A 27,460-nucleotide genomic window follows, 5' to 3' on the forward strand; every position below is an offset into this window, starting at 1 on the left:
GAAACATACCTATTTTTTTTCCCAGAGACCCAAGAGAAATATGCAAATATTCTTGAGAGGAGAGCCAACCACTCTACACTCCACAGAGACCGCGTTGATTGCTCTGTGGGAGTTGCTAGGCAACCACTTGGTAATTCCCAATGTAATGGGGGATGAGCCTGTCACGTGCTTTCCTGGCTGAATCTGACACGAGGGGACAACAGGTAAAGGACGGCTGGGAACACCTGCCCCCGGATGACACAGTCACTCCTGCTGAAGTGTGCCGACCCCGGAGAAGATCCCCACGCCCTGTCACAAGTTGTTGCAGGGAGAATTTCATTAAACGCTCAGTGCATGACATTGCAGTGAGTTTTCCTGGATTCACCCTGTGGGCAGATCCTGCGGGTGATCCTGTTATCCCTGACCACAAAGCCTAAGACCAAAGGCATTGCAATTCTGCATGTGCATGGCTGTCACTTCAATGAGGGCTCTGGATCCTGTCCCCTGGCTCTGGCTGGGACGAGGCTTCACTAGATAAAAGCAGCTTTTTAAGTCTTAAAAGGAACCCTGGAATCCACAAAGAGACCCAAGTTCTGGGTGAGCAGACTACACTTCTTACACCCGTAGAAAAGACCTCTTAATAATTCTTTTGTTTGCGTATGATTTCCAAGAAGTACGATTTCATAGACAAATGTTCGGCCTTGTAAAGAATCCATTCCATCACGGGTCTTGACACCATCAACTGTCTCCAAAATAGGTTGAAAGCGCGGCAAAGCACTGGAAGATGAACGCGTTATCCCATCTCAAGTCTTCTTTGATATTAAGGAATAGTGAATTTGAATTTAAATTAAGAGGAGTGGCTTATTCATTCAAATTTTCAAAAGGTTGCCCCCTCCCAAATTAAAAAGAAAAAGTCAGCCAGCCTATCATGTTTGAGTCTTTGGAGACTGATTTGGGGGCTTTTCACCCTTCCATTTGAGATCTTGGGCTCCGAGATTAGGCAATCAGTCATAGAAAAGCAAATTTTGGACTGAGATCAAGCATCCAGTCTTGATGAACAACTGGGCGGACTCCACCCTAACACTGGGCACCCACTAACCCAGCCTGCTTCAGTGGCAGTGGCAGGAGACAGTCAAAAGAGAGAACGTTGTGCCTCTTCCTCTACATATCAAGTTGTTGAAACCATGAGCTCTAGGAATCCCCTGTTGAGGGAAGGGAAAGGCTGAAATTCTGACACCTGCCACTGGGGGAACTTGTTTCCCAGGGCCACCTTTCAAGTGCCTCTGAGAGCTTTGCATGTGTATTTTCCAGTTTATTTAATTTTTTCTGCAGAGGAGGTGGGGAGAAACTAGGGGTCTTTCTTTTCCTGGTTCAGGCAAACTGTAAATAAACTTAATTTCCTTTATTAATTTACACACACACACACACACACACACACACACACACGAATATACCTACACAAACAAAAAAAGGACTTTTTTTTCTATTCCTTTTTTTTTTTCGGAGCTGGGGATCGAACCCAGGGCCTTGCGCTTGCTAGGCAAGTGCTCTACCACTGAGCCAAATCCCCAACCCCCCAAAAAAAGGACTTTTGAAAGCCAGAGGACAACTTTGAGTATTAATCCTCAGGAGCCATCTACCTCAACTTCTTGACAAAGTCTCTCACTAGAAGCTGGGTCTACAGATTAATGCTAGGCTAGCTGACCAGAAGCTCTAGGGTTCCTCTCATTTCCACCTCTCCTGTGATAGTTTTACAACTTTTTTTTTTTCGGAGCTGGGGATCGAACCCAGGGCCTTGTGCTTGCTAGGCAAGCGTTCTACCACTGAGCCAAATCCCCAACCCCATCCTGTGATAGTTTGACTGAGAATGGCCCCCATAGGCTCATAGATTTGATTCCCAGTTGGTGGACCTGCTTAGGAAGGATTTGGAGGTGTGGCCTCATTGGTAGAGCTGTGCCACTCGGGGTTGGCTTGAAATTTCAGAAGCTGACACCAGGCCCCGTCTCACTATTCTCACTATCTCTGTCTGCCTGCAGATCAGGCTGTAAACTCTTAGCTTCTGCTCTAGCGCCATGCCTGCCTACCTGCTGCCACACATCTCATGATGATCACAGACTAGTCCTCTGAAACTGTGAACAAGCCCCCGTTTAAATGCTAAATGCTTTGTTCTTTTAGGTCCCTTGGCCATGGTGTCCTCACAGCAACATATCAGTGACTAAGACCTTGGCAGTGCTGAGATTACGGGGCATTACGTGCCTGGCTTTTTACTTAGGTGCTAGAGAGTGAACTCAGGCATTGTGCTTTCATGTCAAGCACTTTCCTGACTGAGCTACCCACTCAGCCCTTCAGTCTCTTAGTCTTTGAAGATACAGGGGAGAGGACAAAGCAGGTTTGATGAGTCTCAGTGTCCCAATAATGACACTACCTTAAACAAGCCTAGCTGGCCAGGACCCAGACACTACACATGTCCTCTCTTTTGACATTCTTCAGAGATTCCAAATACCGTCAGCCTTGAGCTAAATCAGATTTAAGGAGGCATTTTTTTTTTTTTTAGAATGTCAGTTTTTTGTTTTTTTTTTTTAATTTTTTGTTTTTTGTTTTTTTTGGAGCTGGGGACCGAACCCAGGGCCTTGCGCTTGCTAGGCAAGCGCTCTACCACTGAGCTAACTCCCCAACCCCTAGTTTTTTATTTTTTTAAAGATTTATTTATTTTATGTATATGGGTACACTGTCCTTGTCTTCAGATACACTAAAAGAGGGCGTTGGATCTCATTATAGATGGTTGTGAGCCACCATGTGGCTGCTGGGAATTGAACTCAGGATCTCTGGAAGAAGTCAATGCTCTTAATCACTGAGCCGTCTCTCCAGCCCAGCAGTTTTTTTTTTTTTTTTTTTTTTTTTTATTGTCTGAGTGTTTTGCCTGCATGTATGTCTGAGCACCATGGGTGGGTGGTGGGCAATGTCTGTGGAGGCCAGCAGAGGACATCAGATCCCCTGGGACTAGAGTTAGAGCTGTTCGGTATGTGGGTGCTAGGACCTGAACAAGGGTTCTCTGGAAGAGTAGCCAGCATGTTAAACCTCTGAGCCGCCTCTCCAGCTCTTTAAGGACGTTCTTGCATAAATGATCAGGGTGTCAAACAAAAACAAAAACAACAGACAAAGAGCCTATAAATGACTCCGACAGAATAGTGAGAATAGCGAGGCTTCTGTGTTTCTGTCCTTCTCTCCCTTCCATCTCCCTTTGTCTCTGCCTCTCTCTCTGCAGGGTCTCATATAACTCAGGTTGTCTCTGAATGTTCTAGGTACTAGAGGTTGAGTATTTGAGTGTGAAAGGAGTGGAAAGTACCAGCCAGGAGAAAGAAGGCACGTTAGCTCCTTGGAGGAGTTTCCTATGTTTGTGTAGTCAGGGCTGTGCCTGAATGCTAACACCCTCCTGTATATAAACATGGCCTTTTTCACGATCCTGCTCTTTTAGATTCTTACCTATGAACACCAGTCAAGGAAAAACTTGGCTGGTGAGGAGAAAGAGGCCATGAATCCTTCTGACCTGTTCATGTCTCTGTCTGTGTGAGATTCAGGGTCTCCCTTGCCTGCCCAGTGTGATCCTGGCACTCCAGCACACATATGTATTCACCACACCATCAAATCCTCTTTGAAGACTATGAGCTGGCCAGTGTTAATAATGCTGGGTACTGAATCAGACTAGAGAGTGTGACAGATGGCCAAGGGAAGTTCAGAAAATTGAAATCACTGGCTTCCAAATGCTGGTCCAAGAACTGGTCCAGTTTTATGGTTTTTAATGGTCCTTGGTAAAACTGGAGAAATGAGAATGGGAAAAGTTTACATTTACATAAGATAAGATATATTCCTACAATTAAAAAGTGCATAATTGGGGTTGGGGATTTAGCTCAGCGGTAGAGCGCTTGCCTAGTGAGCGCAAGGCCCTGGGTTCGGTCCCCAGCTCTGAAAAAAAAAAAGAAAAAAGAAAAAAAAAAGTGCATAATTTCAAGTTGGTCATGGTGGCACACACCTTTGATCCCAGCACTAGGAAGGCAGAGGCTGGAGGATTTGAGTTCAAGGCCAACCTGGTCTACCAAGCTACTTCCAGGACATCCAGGGCTACACAGAGAAACCCTGTTTGGAAAAAACAGAAAAACAAAACAAAACAAAACAAAACAAGGACTCAAGTTTATTTATCAATTTCCTTTTTAAAAAACTGTAATCAGCTTTATTAAAGATACTTTTCATAAACAATAATGGTATTTCAGGCAGGACATGAGCAGACAATCAACAGTATACAAGAACTTCTAAATTCCCTTCTTGTATAGACTACCAAAGTCAGAAAGCCACTGTGAAAACCCAATGAAATCTTCATTCAGTGCTTTGAAAGGGGGGAGTAGCTCAGAGTGAGGGTTTCACTTTAAGGAAGTTGTTTAATGACTTTTCACACGCCAACCCTGACTTTCAGGATATGAACATGGCAGAATTATCAATCTGAAGATCCACAATCTTTTATAAAAGGAACCAGTGATCTTCTGAGAACACTTGAGGAATATCGAACAATCGTCCAATAGACTAGAAAACCACTTCTGGGGGTCAGGTTCCAACAGGTCTCTGGTTTTAAGGGAATTAAGTCTGTGTTGATAGCAAAGTGGGAAGAGGATATAAAATGAATTTAGAGTTTTCTGAGGCATTTTGTGCCTTGATGGCCACCTATGCAAGGCCAGGATGTCTCTCCTGGAAGCCAACAGGAGTCTTTCAAAATTATCAATGAAAAAGGTTTTCTGTCCTCAATCTAGCTTGAATGATATTTTGTTAGTGACACATGATCCTTTCCCCCCTCAGCAATGAAGTGTTCTGTGTGCTAACAATATAGTTAAAAAAAAAAGTAAGACAAAATTCTGCGTTTTTATAAAACTTGACAAAAATAGTATTTCAAACTGTACAGTCACCAGAAGTAGACAGTTATCAAAAATGTCACTTGGCTTCTCCAGCATCTTCAGCTTTCTGTGCCTGGTTTGTTTTGGCATCTCCATTTTCTGCAGGTTTACTCGAATCTTTACCGGCATTGGCTTCCCCCTTCTTCCCTTGGGAACCTTCTCTCCCTTCTTTGCAGCAGCCGTTTTAGGCCTGGGTTCTGGCTTTGGAGGAGAAGCTTTGGCAGACAGCTTAGCAGATCTTCTCTGTGGCTTGTCCTTCACCTTGGCTTGGTCTCATTTAGCTTCCTTTTCAGCCTTTCTTTTGGGCATGGTGGCGGCAGGGGACTTTGGTGCTGAATACGAGTATACAGTGGTGCGTGGGTTTGGTCTGTCTGGGGGTCGTCCTCCCTGCTTCTTCCTATTTATCAATTTCTTTTATCCCCTTCCTTCCTTCCTGCCTTCCTTCCTTCCTGCCTTCCTTCCCCCCTCCTCCTCCTCCTCCTCCTCCTCTTTCTTCTCTCTCTCTTTCTCTCTCTCTCTCTCTCTCTGCACTGAGATCTAACCCAGGCCTGGTACACACTAGGCAAGGTCTCTACCACGGAGTCCTCAGCCCCCCACCTCTGTGGTAGCTGTGAACTCCTCTGCTCAAATCGTCCTTTGTCTCAGCCTTTCAAGTAGCTAGGATTATAGGAATGCACCACCAAGCTTGGACAAAATTTTTGTTATTTATAAATATTTGAAGATATATCACTTCTTGTAGCTCCTGCCTGTAATTCCAGCATTCAGGAGGCAGAGGCAGAGGCAGAGAATCACTGAAAGTTTGAGACAAGGTCACCCTGGATTACAAAGTGAGTAATAGACTAGCCAGGACTATATAGAGAGGCCCTATCTATAAATAAATTTTAAAAAAGTAAAATCTAATTTAAAAATATATGCACATACATACTGCATACATACCTGGCTAACTCTTCATGCTCCCTTACATGGGACTAAAAAGTCAAATCCTGATATGGCTAGGTGATAGTTTATTGAAGTAGACTGGAAGGAGTTGCTCTGCTTACAGTGGGTGGGAAAATCTCGTCCCAAATCCTAATGCAACATTTAAGGTAGCATGTCTCCCCCTGCTGGAAATGGTATTGGCAAAATAGGTCTTGAGTCTCCAGCAGTTCTGGGCAGGATTCAAATTGTTAAGACCTGAGAGCCAGAAGGGACCTTAGCCCAAACAGGAATCCTTGAGCAGTGACTACAGGTCTCTGTACAGGAGTCTATTCATACAGGGGCCACTTTACGACCCTGGAGCACCAGTTTTTTTTTTGGGGGGGGTTCTTTTTTTCGGAGCTGGGGACCGAACCCAGGGCCTTGCGCTTCCTAGGTAAGCGCTCTACCACTGAGCTAAATCCCCAGCCCCTGGAGCACCAGTTTTAAAAAGGAAGAAAAACAAGATTTGGATTTGGCTACCTAACAATATCTACTTTCATAGACTTCTTCGTATAGAATTATAGTAAAATAATCGTAAAATTATGCCTATCCATAAACGCCACCGATTTATTTAGAAATTCAAAGTAGTTGATACAGAATGGCCATCTGCAAGTGAAATCGCATTTATTTTCCCTTTTAAAGTTCAAGATAGGCCATTCTTCATGGTTCTGCATATTTCATGTTCTTTTCTGCCTATATTATCTCACCTCCATGACTGTAAATTTGACTTCTATTCTGTGCTTAAAACTTTACCTGGTTTCCTTCTTCTTCTTCTTCCAACAACTCAAGCTGAATAATGTTTTTTCTCCCTTGATTTTATTGATTTGTTCACTTTTTCTGGTCCTTGCATTCTTTCATGTTGGTTATTAGTCCATTTTATTTCATGTGTTTGATTTTTAAGGTGTTTGAGAGCGAAGCTCATTTTAATTAGGTGCAGTCTTTCTGTTAAGAGTTCAGATTTAGCCGCGTCCTGGTCACACAAACTTCAATTCCCTCGTTTATAAACGAAGGGAAACAGCACCTATATCATACAATTGTTGAGATCTCCTGAGAGAACTCATGTAAAACAGGTTCTTCACCATTTGACAATGGTTAGCCACTTTTCGTTTCCATCTTCCAAACAACAGCTTACAATGTATAGGCATTCACCTATTGCTTGTTGGGAGGGCTTACGCTAACAGGTACATTCATCCTCACTAGTATATTAGCACTGTGTTCGGATGAATAATGTAATAAGCTATGACCTCTAAGCTGCTTGGATTATCAATGCAGGGCCACTCGCCATCTAGCAAGGTGCAATTTAACTTTCTGAAGTGCTAAGAACGTGCGATAATCTTCGCGGTTCAATAAAGTAGTCATTAGCTGCACGTGGCCACCGAGTTCTTGTAAGGCCGCCAATACGGCTGGAAACGTATTATCTCCCATTTTATTTAACCTTAACAGCTCTTCATGGAGTACCGGGTTCGAGAGACAAGGGCAGCTCCTGAAACAGCTGTAAACTGTCAGCAACCTAAACTCACTCGTTTTTAGTTGCGAAACACTTCCCTTAGAGATTACGCTCAGTTTGTCATTCCCTTTCCCTTCAGCGTGTTGGAGAGGCAATTTTCCAGGGCCAGACATGGTTCATCGTCTATAAAACCTGACACTGCCGCTGCACTGGGCAAAGCGAGCCAAACGTCAAAATGCATGAAATCATCTCACTAAAATATTCATCGCTTCTAGTCCTCGTGCACGGTCTGGGGGATTGGTGGGAAATCAAACCAGGCGACAATCGTGGCAAAAAATGTGAGTGAGGCGCCGGGACACCCAGCCCGGCTGCCAGCCCGCGCGAGTCCTCCCACGCTGGGCGCCGCAGCCCGGCACGTCTAGTTCCGGTCCCCACCCACAACAGCGTCAAGGGGACACACCCCAAGAGCGGCTTCCCCTCAGTGTCCCCAAACGAATCCCAACTCCTGCCATGCGTCTACAAGCCACTACCCATGCCTTCAAAACCCAATCGTAAGATCTTGCCCTCAACACAATAACTCAAGGAACGGACAAAATGGCGGCGAAGCCTTAAGTGCCAACCATAGAGAGGCCACGGCTGTGGAGAGAGCGTCGCTCTCCTCGTTGCTCCGTGGGCCTTCGGGCTAGAGCCGGGAGGTGGGGCGGAGGAGTGCCCTTCTAGGAGTACAGCGCGCAGTCTCCATGGTGCTGGGGCCTCGGAACCGAATCACGTGACTGGCGAAAGCTGTCGTGGAGGCGGAGGGAGGAGAAATGGGCGGGAGGCCTTGGAGATAGCTAGAGACCCGGCGAATACCAGGTTGTCATGGAGTCATGGGGCCCATCTCGCGCATGCGCCAGCTAACCCGCCGGGCTGGTCATGGAGCGGCGACCCTGGCCCTAGGTGAGAAAGGCAGGGTTCGCTAGGCTCCGGGCACAGGGAGAGCTGCGATGGGGGTGAGACTGAGAGGTTGGGACTGGGAGCACCGAGAAAGCAGGTGGGAGCAGGTGGAAGAGGAAGGAGAGCGAAGTGGGCCCGTGGGGGAACCAGGGATTTTTGGGGACGGGGGCGCCAAAAATTGGGAGCAGAGGGACGCACCATTCCTGGCTTCCTTTTAGTTGGTTTGCGATGAGGGTCAGACCCGGCGTGGGAAAGGGAATCTGGGGTGAGGCACAGACGGTGTGTAGGGACAGGGTTTGCGTGAGGGGCAAGTGGTGTGAGTCCCATAGAGCATGTGTGCCTTGGCCTGGTCTTGGATACCATTGCTCTCGCTAGGGGCGAACCTGAAGGCCTGAGGGGTCTATGAATGGGCTAGTGGGTGGGCATGAGGGCTGCTTCCCGAGCGAGTGTCCAGGACCTTCGTCTAGGAGCTATGCCTCAGACACAGGTGCACTGTCTATTTCAGAGGCCTGCGGTCTCCTACTTTTCCTGGTTATTTCTCCTGGGTGGTCTACTCGCCAGGCATGGTGCCAAGGATAGGGACATGAGGAAGAAGGTGGCTTGTGCCAAGAAAGAAGTCAGTGGTTAGTGGGTAGGCAGGACAGTTTTGATCTGGACCCAGAGCCAGAGCCCATCTCTCTGGGTATTGCCCAAGTTCTGGGCATTTGCCCTGGATACTGGTGGTATGCCAGTCGCAGCATAGTCCTGGGGTCTGCCCAGTTCTGCCCTGCTGAGTTGGCAGGAGGGTGCGCATGCTGCCTGGCACAGATGTCCTGTGGGCTGGTGAGAATGAATAGGTGGGCACTGTTACTGCGAGCCCCCTTTCTGAAGCGATCTGAGAACGTTCTCTAATCACATGGCCCCCTTTGAAAGGTGAGGATGGAGAGAGCCCTGGGAAACTGTAGGGAACGAAGCAGGGTCTTTGACATGACTTTTTCAGCCAGTTTTGAGAATGGGAAGGAGTGTGAAGGAGTATATGAATAATGGACACGTAGGTAGGTGCGACTTCCCACCACTAAAATACACATTCTCCCAGAATGGCATTTCTGAAAATGCAGATCAAAAGAAAAAAACGACTTCAGAGGAAACCTAGTAATACATTTGTGGTTCTAAGTGGGGTTCCTCATGGGTTTATGGCTGATAAATTCACTTTTCTGTGGCCTTATCACTTTATTATATGTAAGCCTTTGCTTGGGTTTTCACCTCACACCTCTCTGCACGCATGTCATACACGTGACACACTTAAAGGGAATGTGAGCTCTAGGGAAGGATGCCAAGTAGCTATAAAAGGAGAGTGCTAAAAGCTGCGTTGTCAGAGCTTTTCCTCTTAACCCTTTGATTGCCTTTTCATCCCAAACTCAAAACTCCCCAGAGATTGTGGGTCACATCAGCTTTTAACTTGGTGGGTATACTTGTCCCTATGGTTTCATCTTGGAATAAGGACTATATTAGACTCCACCTGATAATTAGACCTTGAGGTGATCACGGTGTTTGAAAATGTAGTCTTGGGGTTGGGGATTTAGCTCAGCGGTAGAGCGCGGTAGAGCGCTTGCCTAGCGCGCTTGCCTAGCGAGTGCAAGGCCCTGGGTTCAGTCCCCAGCTCTGAAAAAAAAAAAGAAAAGGTAGTCTTGACCTTCGAGTTCTTCAGGTATTTTGGTGACTTCTACACTGCTTGGGTTGCCAGAGACTCTGCTGGACTGAGGTTTGTTAAAATTTATTATTTTCTAGAATACCTCACAAGTCTGTTACAGAGTTGGAAAAAAAAAAGGAGATGGAACCAAGGACTCTGAGGTTCTAGAGCGGTGGCCTTTATCCTTCCTAACAAAACAGAGATGGGACCAAGGACCCTGAGGTTCTAGAGCAGTGGTTCTTAACCTTCCTAACAAAACAGAGATGGGACCAAGGATTCTGAGGTTCTAGAGCAGTGGCCCTCATCCTTCCTAACAAAATAGAGATGGAACCAAGGACCCTGAGGTTCTAGAGTGGTGGTCTTCAATCTTCCTAACACTGTGACCCTTTTAATACAGTTCCTCATGTTGTGGTGACCCCCAACCACAAAATTATTTTTTGTTGCTACTTTTATAACTGTAATTTTGCTACCGTTATGAATTGTAAATATCTGTGTTTTCTCTTATGTGACTCCTATGAAAAGGGCTTTTGTCCCACAAAGGGTTTGGGACTCACAGATTGAGAACCACACTGCTCTATAGACAAATATTGGCTCTAATGTAAGAAGTGAAAAGCAGAAGTGAGCATCAAGTACCGTGAAGCACACTTCTGAGAATGTCATCGTCTACCAGTCTGTTTGAGCACTGACTAATTTTCCACAGAGTCTTACTACGCACTGCCTTAAGGGGTGCTGGTGGGAAATACTACCTCTGTTTTTCTGCCCAGGCTTCCTCTGGTGTGCTGCATGTGAGCTCACTTCCTCCAAAAGAAGAGAGGTGTAGCTTTCTGTTCTCACCTGAGCCTCCTTGACTGGAACACTAAAGCTTTTTGTCTGCTTGAGCAGAGCTTTATCAAAAACAGAAACTCATATTTTTTTGCATCTAAAATAGACACTTTACCATTTTAAAGTCAGTTGTGTGGATTTTGTTTTTCTTCTAAAATGCCACCAATTCCTTATGATATAAAGTTTTAGAATTTAATAGATTTGTCAAAGTTTTAGCATTTTGACTCTGCAATCAATATTCTATAAACTCCCTATGAAGCAGAGTAAATTCCTAAATGATTTTTGGTAGCTCCACTGGCTGCATTTTAATAGCTAACATCTTAATAACTCTTCATAGTCTTGTGACAGGATCATAGGGACCAAATTGGAATGCTTCCTCCAAAATGCCTGTAAAATATTCTGTTTAGTAAAAGATTGTGGTGTTTTTCTCAGATTCTTAGTCGCAACTAACTGCTTTGACCTGCCCTTCTAATCTGGATCAACGCTGGTCAGACCTTCATTAGTCTGAATACCATCCAGAAGCCACTTCTAGTTTCATTTTAAAGAAGGCTCCATTCACTTTCAAACAGTATTCTTTTAGGAAAATTACCCAGTGCACATTCGTTAAGTTTCATACAAAAGGATCCTGCTTTAATTAGAGATACAGCGCCATATTTCCATTTGCTTTTTAAATGGGTTTGTCCAGGCTATCAAACACCATATTGACAACCACGGACGGTGCTTTGCATGGTGCTCTGTGAAGATTTGACATTGCTATTGTTTACCCTTGCCTGTGGAGGGGTAAGCATGTGACTGGTGGGAAAGCCACATGATACGAACTGGATGAGTTAGATATGGGGCCAAATGACCTTTACTTGGAGTATTTAGAATTTCCTTCCATTCAGACCATTTGTGTCCTGTAGTCTACGGCAAGTGTCTATAAGCCTGTCAGCAGGAGGTTGCTCACGAGTGATGGACTCACTTGTCTCCTGCTCATGGTACCATGAGTCTTTGCTCTAGTGTTTCTCGGAGGTCCTGAACTAGCAGAAAAGCTCATGTGTGGCACTTGAAGGTATTCCAGGGACAGTGCCTCTTGTCTGAGGTGCGTGTTTTTATTCAGGACAGCTGCATGGAGTCAGGAGTGGATTGTGGATTCAGTAATTTCTGGGTTGTTTGTACTCCTACCCAGTCTCATCATTGTTTGCCTTGGTGGTACCCTCTTTTCTTTACCCCTGAAGTGCCCCCCCCCCCTTTTAAAGACATGATCTCACTAGGTAGCCCTGGCTGTCATAAAACTCACTATATAGACCAGGTTAACCTCAAACTCAGTGATCTGCTCCTGAGTGCTGGGCGAGTTCTGCCACTCCCATTGCTCCTTAGTTAATATCCAGTCTTTTCCAGAGTGCATGATTCCAAGGCACTGCCCGTCTGTCCTGTGCATCTACTCTCCCGTCTCTTCCCCACCCCCACTATCAGTGCACAGCATTCTGCTCTGACCTCCCTGGCCATTTTACTTCTGAGTATATCGAGTTCTTTCTCTCTTCAGCCTTTACATTGGCTTGGAACACGCTGTACAGTCTGCCTATGGCCTTTGACCTCACTGAGGTGTGCTAACTCTCCATCCTCCAGATTCCAGCCCAGCCCTTTCTGCTGGTCCAGACAATTAGCCTCACACCTTCATAGTGCCTGCCAAAGCAGTTATGAGTTGTATGACTACTTGGTTTGTAACTGTTGTTTTCTCTCTAGACCACAAGCTCCAAGAAGCATACAAACACAAGTTACTCTATTCTCTGAATCTTCAGTCTAGCACAGTGGCCAATTTATAGGGAGCACTTGATGCATTTTTAAATACATGTTTCTAAATGATTAGCTATAATGTATCTGAGTCTTACCTCCTCCATTGCAAAATAGGATCACAGCTGAGTATTGTAAAGCTCAAGAGTAACATTAAAGCAGAAAATGTTACCTAGGTGTAATGTAAGTACTTATACCTTACATTTTTTATGTATTTTATGGGTGGGGGTGCTTTGTTTGCATGTATGTCTGTGTATCACTTGTGTGCCTTGTGCACACAGAGGCCGGAGAGGGCATCATATCCTCTAGGGCTCTAGTTGTTATTGTGAGCCATCATGTGTATGCTAGGACTCACCCTGAGTCTTCTGGAAGATTGGCAAGTGCTCCTAACTCTTGAGCCATCTTTCTAGCCTACCCCTTGCAAGCACTTTTTTTTTTTTTTTCTTTTTTTTCCGGAGCTGGGGACCGAACCCAGGGCCTTGCGCTTGCTAGGCAAGCACTCTACCACTGAGATAAATCCCCAACCGCAAGCACTTTTTAACATTAAAATTTTTTTTATTATTTTAATTTTTCACTTTACAGCCCGCTTACTGCCCCTCCCACTCACCTCTCACAGTTCTTCCTGAGTAAACATTTTTAAAATACGTTGTGTGCACATAAAAGTCCTTGCTTTTATGTGGTGATACTGGGGATCAAACTTAGGCTTTAAGCACACCAAGTAAGTGCTCTACCACTGAGCTAAACTTGAGACCTAAAAACGTTTTGTGGTTTGTTTTTTTTTTTAAACTTAAGTCAAGAAGTAGTATATAGAGGGATAGAGAGATGGCTCAGGTGTTAAGAGTAGTGGCTGCTCTTCCAGAGGACCTGGGATCCTCAGACATCCATATAGGGGAAACATCAATGCACATAAAATAAAAATAAACCATTAAAAAAAGTGGCAGTGGGGCCAGTGAGATAGTTCAGCAGGTAAAGGAGTTTGCCACATGACAGGACTCATGAGGTGGAAGGATACGACCAACTTCTGTCAGGTGTCCTCAGATGTCCTCTGACCTCTACACATGAATCACGGCACATGTGTGTTCACACAAATGTATACGTGTATACAAAAATCAATAAAATACATGTAAAAGCTTATGAAGTAGTGTGTGTGTGTCTGTGTGTGTGTGTGTTGTATGTATCTGTGTGTGTGTATGTATCTGTGTGTGTGTTCTATGTATCTGTGTGTGTGTTGTGTGTGTATGTATCTGTGTGCGTGTATGTGTATGTGTATGTGTGTGTATATATGTATCTGTGTGTTATGTATGTGTGTGTATGTATCTGTGTGTGTGTTGTATGTATCTGTGTTTTATGTATCTCTGTGTGTGTTGTATGTATCTCTGTGTGTGTTATGTATGTGTGTGTATGTATCTGTGTGTGTGTGTTGTATGTATCTGTGAGTGTGTGTTGTTTGTATCTGTGTGTATGTGGGGGGTGTATGTATCTGTGTGCATGTATGTATGTGTGGTATTTGGTTGTACTCTGCTCAGTACTTTATTCTAAGAACTGACAGGTTTATTTGAGAAATCCTGTACGGTTGAGCGGTGGCACTAGGTCACAAGCCACATAAGTCTACTGGGAAAGCACGCCTTGCTGGTTGATGTTACCTCTCCTCTCCTCAGGGAGGAGGGTGAGTTTATTTGGTTACCCATTTCAAAAGCCTAATCAAATGTCCCTTTGTTAGCAGTTCACAAAGCTTCCACTGAATGTGGTTGCGTGCCTTGAAATCGTGCCTTGAATTCACAATGGAATTAGAGGGCAGCAAGGGGATAGTGAACCTTTTGAGTGGAAACCATTCTGTTTAGTAAACTTGAAGCTTGGTCAACTGAGCCCACAGAGAAGTTGTGGCTGAAGTGGGTGAGGCTAGTGTTCTTTGCCCTTATTTTCCTCATCATTTGGCTCACCCCGTTCACGCTCCAGGTAATGACATCTTACGTAATTATTGTTTTTCATAGAGTAATCCATATGCAAAGACTACCTGTGATCCAGCTTCCAGCCCTCTTAGACATGGAGAGGAAAGTCCCATCGAGAGAGAGCCCCAGAAGACTCTCTGCCAAGCCAGGCCGAGGCACGGAGATGAAAAAACTAGCCCGACCACTTGGTGTGGTGACTGCTGACTCAGACAAGGACTCCGGCTTTTCAGGTTAGCCATATCTTACACTAGTGCCTTTGACTGAATGATTTGCATGAAAAACTCCCTCCCTGAAGCTCATAGTGTAAGAAAAACAAGAAGCTTTCAAACACAGGATAGCTAACACCTGAGCTCTCACAGATAGTAATTCCGAGGACGGGGCTGGTTGTGGAGGCAATTCTGTGGTATATTATGATCTGTCTTTCTCAGCACCATGGAGTTAATTCTGAAAAAATAATTTGATTTCCTTTTTCAATTAGACTTTCAACTTTTTTTTTTTTTTTTTTTTTTTGGTTCTTTTTTTCGGAGCTGGGGACCGAACCCAGGGCCTTGCGCTTCCTAGGTAAGCGCTCTACCACTGAGCTAAATCCCCAGCCCCTCAACTTTTAATCCTACATTTCAAACTGTAGCTACTAGAAAAAAATAAACGTGGACGGGAAATAGAGTTCAGTTGTGGAGTGCCTGCCTAGTATTCAGGAAGCCCTGGGTTGGATCCCCGCACTTTATAAAACTGAGTGTGCTAGCTCGCTGTGCCTGTAATCCCATTACTAGAAGGTGGGAACAGGAGGACCAGAAGTTTGATGTCATCCTTAGCTACATACAAGTTCAAGGTCTGTTTGAATTATAGGAGATCCTGTCTCAAAGACAAGTGTTTTTAAAATACTCAGAATTCTGTTAGCTTAATTTCTTTTATATGACAGGAAAAAAGAAAAATACTACTGCATCTCATTGCCACATAACAGTGTGAAGGTCAGTTAAAAGTAATGCAGTCGTGTATTATGTAAGAAGCTGATCCTTGTGTGAACTCTCGGGTGTGCTTTCCTGAACCTAGACTGATAAAGTCTGTTACAAGCTATATGGTATAGTCATTATCACATATGTGGCCTGTCATTGGCTGAACCTTCTTTTTTTTTTTTGGTTCTTTTTTTCGGAGCTGGGGACCGAACCCAGGGCCTTGCGCTTCCTAGGCAAGCGCTCTACCACTGAGCTAAATCCCCAGCCCTGGCTGAACCTTCTTTATGTGATAAGTGATTATCATTTGTTAAGATAACACTGACTTAGGAAGTAATTTTGCTATACTTAAAAAAAGTCCCTTCCTTCCAACTTTTTCCTTTTTTTTTTTTTTTTTTTTTTCCGGAGCTGGGGACCGAACCCAGGGCCTTGTGCTTGCTAGGCAAGTGCTCTACCACTGAGCTAAATCCACAACCCCCCAACTTTTTCCTAATAACTGCATTTTGTGATTAGACTGTGAGCTACCTGACCCAATTGTAAACGATGTTAGAGATAAGAAAGTAGAACAGGGGGCTAAAGAGATGGCTTGGCAGGTGGGAGCCTTGCTGTTCTTGTAGAGGACATGGGTTCGGTGTCTAACACATCAGAGAGTTCACAGCCACTTTTAGCTCTAGTTCCAGGAGATCTGACACCTCTTATAGTCTCTGAGGGCTCTTGCATGTACATGGTGCATGTGTATACAGACAGACTAGCAAGGGCATGCACACACACACACAAAAGAAAATAAACAAATCTTTGAGCTGGGTATGCTGGCACACTCCTTTAATCCCAGGACTTGGGATGCAGAGACAGGTGGATCTCTGAATTTGAAGCTATCATTGTCTACATAGTGATTTCCAGGTCATTCAGGGCTACATGACTCAAAAAATAGAAACTAACCAAACAAACCTCCCAAAACAAATTTATAATTATTACTACCTCTTTCCTTTCCTTTCCTTTCCTTTCCTTCCTTTCCTTCTTTCTAAGATTTATTTAAGTATATGAGTAACTGTCGATATCTTCAGACACACCAGAAGAGGGCATCAGATTCTATTACAGATGGTTGTGAGCTGCTGTGTGGTTGCTGGGAATTGAACTCAGGACCTCTGGAAGAGCAATTAGTGCTCTTAGCCACTGAGACATCTCTTCACCCCTTCTTTCTTTCTTGAAAAAAATTTAAATTAAAAAAAAAAAATTGAGACAGCATCTCACTATGTAGTCCTGGCTATCCTGGAACTTAATATGTAGACCAGCTGGGCCTTGAACTCATAGTGATCCTCCTTCCTCCACCATGACAGGTAGATGGCAGAAGTACCATCTCACGTGGTCTCAAAAAAAAAAAATCTTTGAAAAAATATTAAAAAAAAAAAAAAGAAAACATTGATAGTAGAGCAGCTTTCATTGCTAGCTGTCCTGAGCCTTACCCAGACTGCCTGCCTGCATCCCTCCGCAAGCCTCTGAATTTTGTGCTGACGATCGATCTTCTTTTATTCTAGGTCTGAGGCTAGTCAGTGGCTTGAACTACCCTTACTGTGCAAGTCATGGCAACAGCGTTGTCCCAGTACATTCTCAGGCGATGGGGACACTCGGGCTCACTATTGTGGGAATGGAGCTTTTTGTAGAGAAAGATTTACACTTGGGCGTCACGTGTCTCCAGGTGTTACCCGGGTTCCACCCGTGTTACTGATTTACTAATTTATGGTCGGAAATGCTGCTGTTAGGAAATCTAGGACTCCTCCCTTCTTAGGTTGGTGTACTATGTCTCAGAGGCATGCTGAATGAGAGGCTAGGTTATAAATAGACTGTTACTCAGAGAGGGACAGCACTGACCCAGGGATTAGAACAGAGGAATTAGTGTCCTCCCCAGGGCCAGGACAGTGCAGGGAAGGGTGAGCCAGCCTGCAGCACTGTGGGTTCCCTTCCCTGAATGCTATTGCTTACCAGGCTTGCCCCGTCATGAAGCCCACCTGAAGCACCTATTGAAGGTTTAGATCCCCAGGCCCTCCTAGAGAGTCTGGTGCTGAAACCGAGGAAGGGCCTGGAAAGTGGGGTCTATGAAACAAGATCGAAAGTCGGAAACACTAAGGGCTTTTTTCTCTTTCAGTATCACACTTGCTTTTGCTCTGTTTCTAGATCAAACAGGTAATGCATGGGCGACTCAAAGAAGAAAACAAACTTTACCCACAGTCCTTCTGTTTGTAATTCCCAGGACTGTTGACATTCAGTTCCTCCTTTGTTTTAGTAAGTACTGTGCTGTTCAGACACAGACACCCCACTCCAGTTTCAGAAGTGGCTCCAGTGAAAGCTACTGGTTGTTCTTGGGGCAGGCTCCAGGGAGTTGGTCACTACCTGAGTTAGTCCAGTCACCTTGGATAGGATGAAATGTGTACTGATCATAGCCAAAAGACTGAGAGGCACTTCAGTAAGATGTGCAGAACAAGGCTAGAAAGATGACTCAGTGGTTAAAGGGCACTGTCTGCTCTTCCAAAGGACCCAGGTTCAATCCCCAGCACCCACATGGCAGCTCACAACTGTCGGTAATTCCAGTTCCAACAGATCTGACCCCTTCATACCAATGCACGTAAAATAAAACTAAATTTAAAAAACAATCGCAAAACCAAGATGGAGTGTGTTTTCTATTTTAATTATTTCCCCAAATTTATTTCGAGAAATTTCAAATCTAAAGAAAAATGATTGAGTCCCCACACCAGAAAGATACTTTCTTCAGATCCACTGGGAATTATTATTTTTGCCTAGTTTACATCCCTCCCCTGTGTACATTGCTTTACTGTTTGAAAAGTTCAAACTTTTAAACAATTAGCATTTCATTGCTAAATCTTTAGTCTAAATCTCAGAAGCAAAGACATTTTTTTATAGAATTATAATGCCATCATCACACCCAAGACAGTCAACCCATGTAGAACACTCTAACCACAGTGCGTCTAAATTTCCCTGTTATCCTAGTGAGGTCCCTGTAGCGTTTGTCACTGTCTCTGGCTTTTGGATCCCGCATCCAGTTGAGTGTGCATTGTATGAAGATAGCCTACTTTGTAATCTTATTTAATCCAGAGTAGCTGTCCATCTTTTCCCTTCTTTTCTTTATGACACTGATATCTTTGAACTAGACAGGACTGTAGTTTGATAGAGTGTCCCACATTCTGGATTTTCTGATAGCTTCCTCATGTTTAGAATTGTTAGAGAACTACATTGTTGATGTTGTGTCCTTCCTATTGCAAAACACAGGGAAAGTGTTAAGTTAGTCTTATTCCATTTTTGTTTGTTTTTAGATTTATCTATTTGTATGCATGTGTCTCTTTATGAGCTCATGCACTATTTACATGCAGGTGCCTGTAGGGGCCGGTATCCCCTGGGACTGCAGTTACCGGAGGTTTTGAATCACTTGATGTGGGGACTGGGAACTGAGCCTGGGTCTTCTGTAAGTGCTCTTAACTGCTGAGCCATTTCCAGCTCCCATTTTCATTCTTGATGATACTCTGGTCACTTGGTTAAACAGCACCTTGTACCAGATTTCTTTAGTGTAAAGATAACCTTTCAGTCAAGCCTGGTGGCACATGTCTAGAATCCTAGGTTCTGGGGAGGCTGAAGCAGTGAATTACTTGGTCATGACATGCCTGACCTCCTGAGTGCTAGGGTCATAGGCAAGCATCATTATACTGCCTTCTAGCAACCGTGCCTGGCCAGTGTTTATCCTCTGTCTGTTGGTGTCTTTGCTTGAACTTGTTACCACCCCAGTGACTTTAAGGTTGTAATCTTTAATGCTGTCATTTTGCCAACTGAACATCTTTGTGAGAAAATAGTTTCCTTCTTCTGTTTCACTTTTGATATCATCATGGATTTATGGAATTCTTCAGTAATTATTTGTCAGTCTGTCCATCAGCACCATTTTCTGTTATGTACATTGTCTCATGGGACACCTTCTCCCTCAGTGTTTGAGTGAAAGGAACGAGCTGTCTAGGTTCATCTCAGGCCTTTTTAGCAAAAGACCTGCAGTAACTCCTTCTCCACAACACCTGGTTTCTTTTCTTTTTTAGGATTTACTTATTTTATGAGTATGAGTACTGTGCAGTTGTCTTCAGACACACCAGAAGAGCATCTGATCCCATTACAGATGGTTGTGAGCCACCATGTGGTTGCTGGGAATTGAACTTGGACCTCTGGAGGAGCAGTCAGCACTCTTTACTGCTGAGCCATCTGGAAACCTAGTTTCATCATGTGTAGAATGCATTTCAACTTCAAAGTCCAGGAATCACGCTTGTTTGTAGTCTAGTAGTTCTTAATTAGAAGTTTACATTTGCATTAACTGGCTGATCAAGGGGAGGACTCCAACAGCCATGATTTTTGACAAGTGTCACTAAACATTCTGAATTACATCTCTATTGATAAATACCTTTCTGATCATGGTCTTTGCCAAGCTGCACAAAATACATTTACAGTTGCCTCATGTATGCCTGGTCTCAAACTCACTATGTAGTCAAAGATGATCTTGGACTCCTGATCCTCCTGCCTCTACCTTTTGAGTGCTGACATTATAAGTAAGCATCAGACCTAGCTTACGTGGTGCTTGAGACGGAACCCAGGGCTGCATACTTGCCAGGAAAACTCTCTGTCAACAGAGCTACATGTGGAAGAGCATTTAGAGTGGTTCCAGATACTTCTGTAGGAGGTACACAGTCTCTGGGTTCATTTTAACAGGAACTTGGTTGCATTCCTTTTCTATGGAATTTACCTGGGGAGAATATCTGTACTGTCTGCCATCACTATAACCATGACATCTGACAGAAAGGTTTATGTCGCTCATAGTTTCAGATGATGCAGTCCTTTGAGGTGGAAGCAACAGTGGAGTGGCTCTGTCTGTGGAGGTAGAGGTGTGCAGCAGTGGGCCAGCAGCAGAGGAAGCAGGCCAGAGCCAGAGCCTGGTGTAACAGCAGAGGCCTGCTCCCAGCCATCTACAAGCCAAGTCTCGCTCCTAAAACCTCTGTGCATTCACACTAGAGCCGCAAGCTGGGGGTCAAGCATTTTATATGGGCCTGAGTGAGACACTTCACATGCAAACCATAGCAGCACCCTGTTATGCCCTGTTGTACAGGAGTCCAGTAAGCTCTCATGTGTTCAGGACTTCAGCAAAGTAGGGATTTAACAAGGTGGCTGGGACAACTGAGAGGGACAGTTTAGCCTCAACTTTGACAACTGACGTAAGTCTCTTTCCCTGCCACTGTGATAAAATACGCTGAAAAAAGCATCTTAAGGGAAAAAAGGTTTATTCACGGGTCAAAACTGTAGTTCCTTATGGCAGGGAAGTCAAGGCAGCAGGAGCTGGACGCAGTTTCTCACGCACACCCGCAGCCAGGAGCAGGGAGCAGTGAATTCTGGTGCTCTGCTCACTTCCTTCTGTGTGTGCAGTCACCACAGAGTCCCTGCCCTGGGCGTGCTCCTGCCTATAGTCAGGCCTTCCCACATCAACTAACCTAACTGAGAATCCCTCACAGACAGTCTCGGAGGCTAAGCTAGATCTAGCTACTCCTTTACAGGTGTGCCTGGAGCTGTCTCCTAGGTGATCGTAGAGCACTAACAGTTATCACTGGCCAGTCACACCAGACACAGACACATCATTCACGTTCAGGGCACAGCATTTTCATTTTAACATGGGTAAAATTGTTATTGCTTTTTATATTTTGTATCTTATGGTTCCAGAGTTTCTGAGGATCTTGAGAATGTTAGGCTTTCTCCCCACTTCTCAAAAGCAGTTTTAAAGTATGGCCTGGCTCTGGTGAAATGGCTCAGCAGGTAACCGCCTATCACCAGGGCTGACAACCTAGTAGCAGAGCATTGACTCCCACAGGCTGTCCTCTGTCCCTACATGTGCACCCCACCCCATCCATCCATACAGAATGTAACCAAAAGGTTGTTAAAATAAGAAATTAAAAGTAACAATTTAACTTTGCAGACTTGGACTAATCGCTCTTGTGATCTGGTTATGATTGCTTTCATACAAACCATGATTGACACAGGGCTTTCTAAGAGTTTTGAAGAAAGTCAAGCAGAGTAGTTAACCCTGCGGAGCAGAAAGATAGTTACTGAACACCAGTGAATTTCCAGCCTTAGAGCATTCACGGGAACCCTGTGAAAGATGTCCCTTTCTGTGTCAAGGAGTCCGTGGCTCCTCAGGAGCTGGGGTATGAGCCAGTAGCCCAGTGAACTGACTGTTTTTCTGCCCACCAGATGGGAGCTCAGAATGTCTGAGCTCTGCCGAGCAGATGGAGTCAGAGGACGTGGTGAGCGCCCTGGGCTGGAGCAGAGAGGACAAGCTGAGGCAGAACGCCAGAGCGGCAAACCACGCCTTCCCCACACTGTCCCCTATGGTTGTCATGAAGAACGTGCTGGTCAAGCAGGTGAGGAGACACGTGCATCCAGAGCCTTTGCAGATGAGCTTCTGAGCTTCCCGTGTGCTCACACGCAAACACGCCCTATGTGAGGGAGGGATTTCAGAACGTGCTAGAGCCAGTGATGTGGCCCTTTTGTCCAGGGACAGAGACGGTGTTGCCTTTCCACTACTGGTGGTGTTTGGTCTTGTTTTCTGACTTAAAATTTTTCTTTGAGCTAATTTTTTAAGTGTGTGTGTGTTATGGAAGTGATGTACCATGCCTTCCTCTGACCTGAGAGGCACCTGAGCTCACATGTACACACACTTATACTGAAATCCATACATTCTCTTATATACAACACGCACATGTGCATGTGCACACATGCACACACAGAGCGGGGGGTGGCGGGGAGAGAAGAGAGAGAACGGAAAACATGAAGCCACACTCAGGAGGAGTGAGGTAGCCTCTCCAGCAGAGGGACATAAGGATAGCTGGTCAGACTGCTAGGCTGGTCAGGAGATAGGAGACTCAGTGACAAGCTACCCTCATGGAGTCACTGCTGGTTTCATTTAGTTTTGGAGTTTCTTACTTTTTGTTTTGAGACAGGGTCTCCAGTAGCCCAGGCTGATCTTGACATCCTTGCATAGCTGAGCATGAATTTGAGCTCTTTTTTTTTTCTTTTTTCTTTTTTTCGGAGCTGGGGACCGAACCCAGGGCCTTGTGCTTGGTAGGCAAGCACTCTACCACTGAGCTAAATCCCCAACCCCGAATTTGAGCTCTTGATGTCCCTCCTTCTATTTCCTGGGTGCCAAGATGATAGAGGATCGTGTGGGCCTGGGGGCCAGTAAAGAACTCCAAGCGCTAGGCCAGGAGTCCACCAGACGAGTCCCAGCCCAGCCTGAACTTAGCATCTTGTAATCTTGCGGGAAATCTCTCTGGTCTTACTGCCTCAGTCGGACCTTACCTGTGCCACTATTTCACCTGCCTCCTGTTTCTTTTTCTGAGTGATAGCTCTCGATTAAAAACAGGTATTTCAGGCTGAGGATAGGCTCAGTGGTTAGGAGCACTTGTTCTTCCAGGGGACCCAAGTTGTGTCCCAGCACCCATGTTGACTGCTCACAACCAGCAATAACTGGTCTCCAGGGATCTGACATGGGCGCCTGCACTCGTGCACGTGCCTGTTCTCAGGCTTATCACACGCACAGAGTGGGGTTACAGAGAAACCCCCAGATAGTACCTCAAGTTTTCCCTCAGGAAAAAGCTTTGTGTTTGCTTTTGCTTTCTTTTGTTTTAAAGTATGATGCAGATCTAAGTGGATTTCAGTCCACCTCCACCCCGTTCTCAGCAAGGGCTCCCCGTCTATGAGGGAGACATAAGCACAGCTCAGCGTCCTCCTCCTCTGCCTCGGGTAGAAGCTGGAGGCTGCACTCGTCCATTGTGGATGCAGCCGCTCTCTCCCTTTGTTCACAGGGCAGCAGCTCATCCCAGCTCCAGTCCTGGACTGTCCAGCCCTCCTTTGAAGTGATCTCAGCGCAGCCACAGCTCTTTGTCCTTCATCCACCTGTGCCATCTCCTGTCAGCCCATGCCACACTGGTGAGAAAAAGTCAGAGTCCAGAAACTACTTGCCCATTCTAAATTCTTATACCAAAATAGCCCCGCACCCAGGCAAAAGGGGCCTCAGCTCCGAAGAAAGAGGAACAAGTGGGGCACCGAAGAAAATCTGCGTGGAGAGACTGGGGCCAAGCCTGTCTTCCAGTGAGCCAGCCAAGCCTGGCCGTGTGCTATCCAGTCCTTTCACTCCAGCCCTACCCAGCTCCAAGCTCACCGAGGACTCGGCTCTGCAAGGAGTGCCCTCCCTTGGGGCTGGCGGAAGCCCACAGACTCTTCAGCCTGTGTCCAGCAGTCATGTAGCCAAAGCCCCCAGTCTGACCTTTGCTTCGCCCGCCAGTCCTGTATGTGCATCAGACAGCACTCTGCATGGCTTAGAGAGCAGCTCCCCTCTCTCCCCACTGTCAGCCAGTTACAGTTCACCTCTGTGGGCTGCGGAGCACCTCTGCCGCAGCCCAGACATCTTCCCTGAGCAGAGGCAGAACAAGCATAGGCGCTTTCAGAATACCCTAGCCGTCCTCCGGAAGTCTGGTTTGCTGGGAATCACTCTGAAAGCCAAGGAGTTGATTCGTCAGAACCAAGCAACTCAGGTGGAACTGGACCAGCTGAAGGAGCAAACCCAGATGTTTATAGAGGCCACCAAGAGCAGGGCTCCTCAGGCGTGGGCCAAGTTGCAGGCGTCACTCACATCTGGGTCCAGTCATTCAGGCAGTGACCTAGACACATTGTCTGACCCCCCAGACATATAGCACAGAAGCATTTCCAGTTGTTTGAGTTAACTCCTTTGCGTTCACAACTACACTTGTTTTCCACAGCCTATTTAAGAGCTTTTCTTTCTAAAGTCACCCACAAAGCCATGTGCCAGTCCCTGGCTGCTGTCTTAATCTGTGGTCCATGCACAGGTTAAGTGTGTTAAGTTCGTGAGGACCTCCAGCTGGAAGTGTCTGTGAGTCCCTTTTCCTTAGCCTGCACGCGCTTAGCTGGTCCTTGGGACAAGGGAGAGACGGCTGTGTCTCTTCTAGCTGTTACTTCCCATCCTCCTCCTCACTGTCCAGGACCATGGTGCAGTGACATGGATGAGTGCACACAGTGACACTTGTCCAACAGCCAAGGAGTAGGTGACCTAAGGATCCCTTCACTGTCCTCCTTCAAGTATGTTAGTCATGGAGAAAAAGAAGAGGATGTGTTTTCATTTTACCAGGTGTGGTCTGTTGAGTGAAACCTAGAATGCTTTGGGCCAGGTGCCTGGGGGCAAGCATTTACCACATGAGGCTTTGTTCCTCACACTTGAAAGGTAAGGGAGAAAGGGCAAAGCCATCTGACTCACACCGATCACACACTGATCTCACTTATACCAGTAGGCAAATACTTCAGATTTTTAAAATATAGAATGGATTTAATACTGTCTGGAATTGTATTTGATGAATTGCTTTTTTGATTTAAGGGTCAAAGAAGGCAGCATTTTGGTCACTAGCTGGAAGGTTTTAGTAATTTATGCTGGAAATAGCACAACCCATCAGAGGCTTGAGATGGGCCTGTAGGATGGCTCCGTGAGTAAAGGTGCTTACTGCCAATGACCTGAGTCTGACCCCTGAACCCCATGATAGACCGAGGGAACCTACTACTGTACATGCACATACACCATGATAAATGGATATAAAATTAAAAATAGAAGTCAACGTCAAAACAAGGTAAAACAATCACAAGCTTGAGATGGCTTCAGTGGGTCCTCGGGGTCTAGTGTAAGTCCACCCTCGGCTGTCTCTTGTCTGTACCTCACCCAGCTGTGTCTGAGGGAAAAATGATCATGCTTATAAATTTAAGTTAAGTAAACCCCAGGCCACAGCAATCAGAAAACATCCATTTTCACATCTGGGTTCTCACTCATGCCCTGTCATGATGGGGACACTGTGGAACAGTCTTGCACCTTTGTTTGATGTGGGCAGCAGGGCTGAAGTGTGATGTCCCTCTCTGAGGCTGGTCTTAGGGTGGAGAGCTTAAGGAGATCCCATTGTCTTCAGCTTCCCTGTGTCTAAGTGGTAAAGATCCCAAGGCTTGTATCCTGCCTGTTAAAATTTTCATCCTCCTGGAAATCTTTGTTCTTTACAAATTAACTTGGGTTTTATGACCAGCCTCATCTTTTTCTGCAGAGAGTGTGCTCTTGGGGCTTTACTAGGTCCAGTTAAGGTTCACATTTATTACATAGCTGGTTGTAATTCTAACATAGTTTAAAAAGTATAAGACTCAGGTTGGCTCCACTGTGCTCATAAAGATATATGATTTAGATGCGACTGGTTTAAAAATGATCAACTTGGTAAAATCTCTGTTCTTTGGTCAACATAGAATTATTACTTGCTGTTTGCTTTCTGAAAGTTTCCAAAATCAGAGTCAGTGTTTCTGGGTAGGCTCGACTCCTTCCCCTGATTCCGTGGTATTGTGTTCTGCACTCCACTGGGAAGCATCCTTCCTGGCAGAATGTTTGGCAGGAAGGCTGCAGAGACAGGAGCATTCAGAGCAGCCTGCACCAGCCGTGCCTTACTGTGTGTCAGAAGGCTGGGAGCACTTGCTGGGAGCCAAGTATACTACTGCACTGGAAAAGCCCTCTGTGGTGCTGTAAGTCATGGGACTCTCTTCCCACATTCGGGTTTCATTTCCTGTCCTGTCCCCATAAGAGATGATGAGAGCCACCGTGGATCCTCACTGCTGAGTGGTGGGAGGGTTGGCCCCGTCACTGCTCCTCTGTGATCCTAGAGGCACAGCTGCACATCTCTAGGCTGCTAGCATAGTGCTCTGTTCCTGGAGCAGCTGGAAGCGGACAGACTCCAGTAGAGAATCCTTTGAGGCCCGAGAGCAGACCAGCACTTAGAGAAAGTCTGGAGTGGACCAGAAGAATCTTCATTGGTTGCCCAAGGCTGTGAGTAGCAATGGCCTTAGTGCATGCTATGAGCTCTTCTGAAGCATTATGTAGGGCCGTTGTTTTCTCAAGGTGAGGAGTCAATTTTAACTCAGACCAGCCCACAGGAGAACCCTTGTCAGTTGTATTGGCAATATCGGACACAGTTAGAAAGGTTCCCGACTGAAATTGGTTATAGAATGCACTGTCATTTGTAATGTACTACACTGTTTTTATTGATTATGGTACTGTCTGACCTTTCTTTTCTGGTATGACTCCTTCAGCAGACACATTGCTTCTGCCCATATACTGAAGCGACTCCTTAGGGTAGAGACTACCAAATGTGAGTTCTTCTAAGAAAGTGTGAAGTCATGTAGAAATTGACTGTGAAATGTCAAAAAAAAAAAAAAATAAAAGTCATGTACTTGAAAGCTATTTGGTCTATTTCCTCTGTAACTGCTTAAACATTCTAAGGCGTGGGGATGTAGCCATGAGTAGAGTGCTTGCCTAGGATGTGTGAGGCCCTCGGTGCTATAGAACCATTGCCCTCACTCCCACCTCCTCCAAAACCCGCCAGGTTTCAAACATTGTCTTGTGTTGTCTGGGATATGGAATTGGATGTTGACTATTGGGTACCATGCAGACTTTGAGTGCTGTGTAGAGCGGCCTGAATAGCTGGCCAAGCTTGCAGGTTTTAAATGGGAGGTGGAGGAGCAAGAAGGCCCTCCGGTGGCTTCCTCCATCTGACATGTCACAGAGAGAACTCTGATATGGCAAAATGGCTACGGTTGCATACTGGGATGAATAAGTCCACATTAACTGAAGTTCTTTCTACAGCAGAGGGATCCTTAGGAAGAATGTCTCAGCCTTCCTCTGCTTCCTTCAGGGAGATGTCTTCCCTGTTTCCCTATCCATCCGAGAACTGCTTCCTGGCATGTTTGACACTGGGGGTGTAACAAGCTTGCTCTCATTAAAACACTTGCAGGGTTGGCAGTGTGAAATCCCGGAGAAGTATTTCTGGCCCACACAGTGGTCTCAGTGACTTTACAATATGGTTGTAAGGCCACTAGAATGAATTTAAAATGGATAAAGATGATTCAAGAAGGGCCGTCTG

The 27,460-nt window shown here is 45.5% G+C and overlaps 1 protein-coding gene, 1 non-coding gene and 1 pseudogene across 4 annotated transcripts; 1 reads left to right on the forward strand and 2 right to left on the reverse strand.

The window, feature by feature from the left end:
• Positions 1–4,886: 4,886 nt before the first annotated feature.
• LOC148005400 (non-histone chromosomal protein HMG-17 pseudogene) lies at positions 4,887–5,259 on the reverse strand (annotated as a pseudogene).
• Positions 5,260–8,100: 2,841 nt separating this feature from the next.
• Positions 8,101–26,781, forward strand: Cipc (CLOCK-interacting pacemaker). 3 transcript variants are annotated; one of them, XM_087553342.1, is made up of 5 exons: positions 8,159–8,356; positions 14,244–14,416; positions 14,515–14,702; positions 21,702–21,871; positions 23,315–26,781. In XM_087553342.1, the coding sequence occupies exons 3-5, from the start codon at positions 14,525–14,527 to the stop codon at positions 24,200–24,202; spliced, it is 1,236 nt and encodes a 411-aa protein (XP_087409468.1). In that variant the 5' UTR covers positions 8,159–8,356; positions 14,244–14,416; positions 14,515–14,524; the 3' UTR covers positions 24,203–26,781.
• On the reverse strand, positions 22,534–22,614 carry Trnag-acc (transfer RNA glycine (anticodon ACC)). Its single transcript has one exon. It is a non-coding gene; the product is annotated as a tRNA-Gly (tRNA).
• Positions 26,782–27,460: the final 679 nt, after the last annotated feature.

The sequence above is a fragment of the Rattus norvegicus genome, chromosome 6 (assembly GCF_021556685.1).
Source record: "Rattus norvegicus strain SHRSP/BbbUtx chromosome 6, alternate assembly SHRSP_T2T, whole genome shotgun sequence".
Taxonomy (NCBI): domain Eukaryota; kingdom Metazoa; phylum Chordata; class Mammalia; order Rodentia; family Muridae; genus Rattus; species Rattus norvegicus.